Here is a 5,303-nt window from a genome sequence, read left to right on the forward strand (position 1 = left end):
GAGATGGGGGTCCCCTGCCCAGGCCTGAAGCCTGGGCCAGAGGCGTCAGGCCTGGGCCAGGGGGACCAAGCCAGCGATTGGTGTGAACTACAGAGGAAACACTTTTTCTGACCACTCATTGGCTAAGCTCCCTGTATGCCACTGGTAATATTCTTAGTAATTTGGGTAATAAGAATCCAAAGAGGTGATCTAGGGTTTTTCACCACACTCCTGGAGAAAAAAATGAAGGTCTGCTCCTGGAGGGCTAAGAAATGTCATATCCTGCCCTAGCTGGTTTTGCTCGGTGGATAATGCCTCGGCTTGCCAACCACAGGGTCTGGGGTCAATTATGACCAAGGGCATGTACCTAGGTTGCAGGCTCCTCCCTGGCCGGGGCCCAGGTCAGGGCTCATGCAGGAGGCAACCAATCAAAGTGTTCCTCTCACTTTGATGTTTCTCTCTGTCTTTCCCTTTCTCTTCCACATTCTCTAAAAATCAAAGGAAACATATCTTCAGCTGAGGATAAAAAAAAATAATAATAAAGAAATGTCATAACCTAAGAAAGACACATCTTGAAAATGCCTAAAGAAAGTTGTCATTTTTTCATGGTGAAGGGACTGGAGTCCGTATTGATGAAAACACCTTGGTGGCTGTGATGACTGGCAGTGGCTGCAGCAGCAGGGTGATAGGGCTGGTGCCTTCCCCTGATCAGCCCGGTCACCTCCCACAAAGGGAGGCCAGACTGTGGCTTAGGCCCGCTCCCCAAGGGGAGCAGGGAGCGGGCCTAAGCCGTCACTAGGACATCCCCTGAGGGCTCCCAGTATGTGAGAGGGGGCAGGCTGGGCTGAGGGACCCCCCAGTGCACAAATTTTGTGCACCAGGCCCCTAGTCTATATTTTAAAAGCCTAAGCGACCGTTAGGGTGGAATGACCAGAACGATCAGTTGCTATGATGCACACTGACCTCCAGGAGTCAGATGCTCAACACAGGAGCTGACCCCTGGTGGTCAGTGCACTCTCACGGGGGGTGCGCTGCTCAGCCAGAAGCCAGGCTCACGGCTGGCAAGTGCCTCAGTGATGGCAGGAGCTTCTCCCACCTCTGCAGCGGCATTAAGGAGCAGCTAGTAGGCAGGCAGTAAGAAGTGAGGGGTCCTGGACTGCAAGAGGACACAGGCTAGGCTGAGGGACCCCCCACACACACACAAATTTTGTGCACTGGACCTCTACTCCTTAATATTAAGGAATCTGGCTACTAGTTCCACCTTTGCCTCAATATTTGAGTCTAGTAGAACTTTATTGAGATCATTTAAACTTTTCTGATGATTCTTGACTCCTTTATGAACAAGCACGTGTCTACAGCATGCTTTCACATACCCATTATCTGAAGCACCTAATCACAATCCTGCTTTGCCTCTGCAAACTGATACAGCTTCAAGTAACAACTTCTGTTTGTATAAAAAGCACATTCCTTATTGTTAATCTTTAATCATTCGTGTTATTTACCATGGGCATCTTTATAGTTTTTGTTCTTTACACATTGATTTCCTTTCTTAAGAATTTTAAACTTTTTTTCATCTGTGATGCCCAGCTGGTAATGGCTGCAGGAATCTCCCACTTAGTCTGGGGGCATCTCTGCCGCAGGTTGCCAAGCTCACAACTGCACAGAAATGGGTACTAAAGCAATGGGTGACAGCTTCTCCCACCAGCTAGATGCATTCAGATCCATTAAAATTCTTGTTCTTCTGTTAATACTATCATTTGCTATCTGGATTCCACAGTCTATTTGCAGAACACTTTTATAATTCACATAAGCTTTCTGATATTTCTCTAAAGTTTCATTGCCATTGCTCAGTTGAAAAAGAGGTTTGACTGAGAATGAAGTTCCAGAGCCCTGTTACAATCTTGAATGTAGTCACTGCAGTTTCCTTCCTTTAGATAGCTTGCAGCTCTAGTTGAATATAAGATATTTAGATCTTCCACTTCCTGCAGGCTCCAGCTGTGCCTCTGCAAACTGCCCATTTTTTACAGCTCTGCGACAGTGAGTGGTGGATGGAAGTTAGGGAGGGGCAGGAAGAGGATGAGACATGGCCCTCTCCGACTGTTTACCACCCTTGCTTTTGCTTCTGTTGCTTCTGTTGCTTGGGTGACCTCAGTGGGAAATGGATGCAGGAAGAAGGAATCAAGAGTTTGCACTATCAGGAGAAAGGACCTTGGCGCCATTGTGCACCCAGCGCAGAGGCACAGCTAGGCTAAAACCTTTTTAATAAGGTGCCTCAAACTTACCTAACCCTCTCCACTCCCAGTATCTATCACACAGATAATCGGTGCCTTGCAAATAACCAGATAAACTACACATAAACATTCTTAACCTCCCTTATCAGATGCTCTATTTATCATAATTCATAATTCAGTTTTCAGAGAGTTCCCCAAATAGGGCAAGGACAATCATACCCCATGTCCAACAAGGAGATTCTGGCAAAAAAAAAAATACAGTAATATTCAGACTTGGTTATCAGTATAGCAACCATTCAGAATCAATATTTTTTTCTAGGCCTAAGTTTTCAGAAGAATTTCCATGCTTGCCCTAGCTGGTTTGGCTTAGTGGCTAGGGTGTTGGCCTGGGGGCTGCAGGGTCCCGGGTTCAATTCCAGTCAAGGACATGTACCTTGGTTGTAGACTCGATCCCTAGCCCTGGTCGGGAGACAACCAATTAATGTGTCTCTCTCATATGGGTGTTTCTCTCTTTGTGTCTCTCCCCCTCCCTTCTACTTTCTCTAAAAATCAATAGAAAATATCCTAGGGTCAGGATTAACAACAACAACAAAAGAATTTCCATACTTAAGTATTATCAGGCACTGAACTTGTGACATTGGGAATAAAAGAACTTTTTTTTTGCCATGATGTCCTAGATGTGTCAATATTTTACCAATTATGCCAAAAAATTATATACAAATCTGAAGACCACAAAGGCAATGAGTAGTTAACAAAATAACTCACTTATACAAAAGAGGTCAAAAAGAAAGTTCATGGGAAAACTAGGGATGCAACTTTTGGCACTAACGAGTAAAATTTCAGGCAATGGTTTTCATATCTGATTTCTAATGAATTTCATTTATTCTCTGCTTTATCCTGTATATCTCTGGGCTTCTTCACTTCATCCTGACTCACCTTAATAAAAATCCTCAAGGCTTTCCTCATCTCTTTTAGCCTCATTACAAGGAACCCTTTCAAAGCCTTTTCTGGGCCTGAAACTGCTGCAGAAGCAAGAACCCTAATATCCATTCTGAAAAACACTAGGCAGAAACTAGAAATGGGATGAAGGATAGTAGCAACTTTTTTTTTTAATATAACCAGTCATTTCTGAGGTCAAATCTAGCCTAAGAATTATGTTCCAATTTAAAAAACCAACACTGGCCCTAACCCGTTTTGCTCATTGGATAGAACGTTGGCCCACAGACTAAAGGGTTCCGGGTTCGACTCAGTCAAGGGCATATGACTTGGTTGAAGGCTAGATTCCCAGGTAGGGGGCGTGCAGGAGGCAGCTGATCGATGTTTCTCTCTCATCATTGATGTTTCTATCGCTCTCTCCCTCTCCCTTCCCCTCTGAAATCAATAAAAATAAAAAAATAAAAAATAAATTAAAGCAAATGTAGCACAGTATTTAAAAATAAAATAAAATAAAAAACCAACACTGAAAAAAAACCTTTGCGGCACACTCACTTGAATTTAAGCATAAGTTGTTTGCTCTTTTTCCAGAAACCTAGGCAAAGTGTGCATTCCTCTAACAAGAAGAAAAGAAATATATGTCTTACCTTGGACATAGATAGCATATTCACATAGCCCCTGGGTCTCCTGAAGCTGTTCTTTGATAACAGCCTGAAAGAAGAAAAATACTTCTGAAGAATGATTAAATGCCTTCAAGCATTTTTAAGAAAGGGTAGACATGAACAAGGAGATGTAAGAATCCAGGATAATTACTAATAAAGTAGTTAATTTAGATTTTTTAAAAATCTCAACTCTCTTGTTATGACCTATAACAAGTCTATAATAGTGGCTGGCAAACTATAGCCCACAGGCCAAATCTAACCTGCATAGCCTATTTTTGAACAGCTCTCATAGTTTTAAAGGTTATCAAAAAAAAAAAAAGAACAAAAAACAAACAGAATATTAAGCTTATAAAACAGATACTATTTGTGCCTGCAAAGCCTAAAATATTTACCATCTGGTCCCTTAAAGAAAAATTCTGCTAACCCCTACCTAAAACCTATCTATTCAAGCTAAGAAAAATATGAAAAAACTCTGATGAGCAAAATACAGGCTCCACTTTCTACTTGAAATGAGAAGACACATGGAACATACCTGAACCTGACCCACAACTTGTAGTCAAACCCAGCCAACCCACAGCCAATATGAAGGCCCATGAGCAATAAATAAACGTCTGTTGTTGGAGACTACTGGAATTAAAGTTGTTTCTAAAGCAGCATTATCATAGCAAAGGCTAACAAATACACCAAGTATGGGAAAACAGCAATTCATACATTATTAGCGGAATAGAAACTGTGTGTGACAGACACTGTCAGCCGCCTAACCAAAGTCTGCCTATCATTTCAATCTCTCACCTTGCATGCTTCATAATCGTTCCGGATATAGTGGAGATGTATCAACCAATTCCGCTTCTCCAAAATCGGAAACTCTGGAGCTGGGCAGCATATTTTGACAAAACAAACAGCACAGTTAATTGTTAGATTTTCTCCTTTATCACACTGACCTCCCATCTAAACTAATCACAAACATTTTGCAATATAACATTAAATTCTTCATGCTGCTGCCCATAATACAGTGCATCAAAAATGTACAGACTATTAAACTAAGAGATACAAGTCCTACTAGGACACATTAAATATGTTTCCTTCACTTTTTGTAGCTTATAATATTAGTTTTTCAAATAAGTTGGCCTGAAAGAAAATAAAATCATTCTTTGTCCCTTCTCCTCTCTCACTCTCCCTAGATATAGAAGGTAAATATGAAGACTTTTTAAAGAATATTTCAGGAATGTTATTATATACTAGAGGCCCAGTGCACTGCTGGCCTTGTTGCCCCCAACTGCACCCCTCCCCGCTGTCCTGGTTGCCCCTAACTGCCCCCCGTGCCAACCTGGTCTCCCCCAAATGCCCCCACTGCTGGCCTTGTTGCCCCCAACTGCACCCCTCCCCGCTGTCCTGGTTGCCCCTAACTGCCCCCAGCTGCCGTCCAGGTCACCCCTAACTGACCCCTCCCTGCCGGCCTGGTCATTCCTAACTGCCCCCGCCACCAGCCTGGTCACCC

General features: G+C 42.9%; 1 protein-coding gene across 4 annotated transcripts in view; it reads right to left on the bottom strand.

Annotated features, from left to right (window-relative positions):
- BBS4 (Bardet-Biedl syndrome 4) overlaps positions 1 to 4,811 on the bottom strand; it is a 73,656-nt gene extending 68,845 nt beyond the window's left edge. For 3 of the 4 annotated variants that reach the window (XR_001512477.1, XM_015558471.1, XM_006752819.2), the window contains exons 1-2: positions 4,598 to 4,811; positions 3,791 to 3,854 (exon numbers count right to left, since the gene is read on the bottom strand). Coding sequence is in view for 3 of the 4 variants with exons in the window: in XM_015558471.1 (XP_015413957.1) it covers positions 3,791 to 3,854; positions 4,598 to 4,753 (220 nt within the window). In the remaining variant the exon portion in view is untranslated. The remainder of the gene's footprint in view (positions 1 to 3,790; positions 3,855 to 4,597) is intronic. The other variant, XM_015558474.1, reaches the window with a different exon arrangement.
- Positions 4,812 to 5,303: the final 492 nt, after the last annotated feature.

This window comes from Myotis davidii, unplaced genomic scaffold (genome assembly GCF_000327345.1).
Source record: "Myotis davidii unplaced genomic scaffold, ASM32734v1 scaffold171, whole genome shotgun sequence".
In the NCBI taxonomy this organism is placed as follows: Eukaryota; Metazoa; Chordata; class Mammalia; order Chiroptera; family Vespertilionidae; genus Myotis; species Myotis davidii.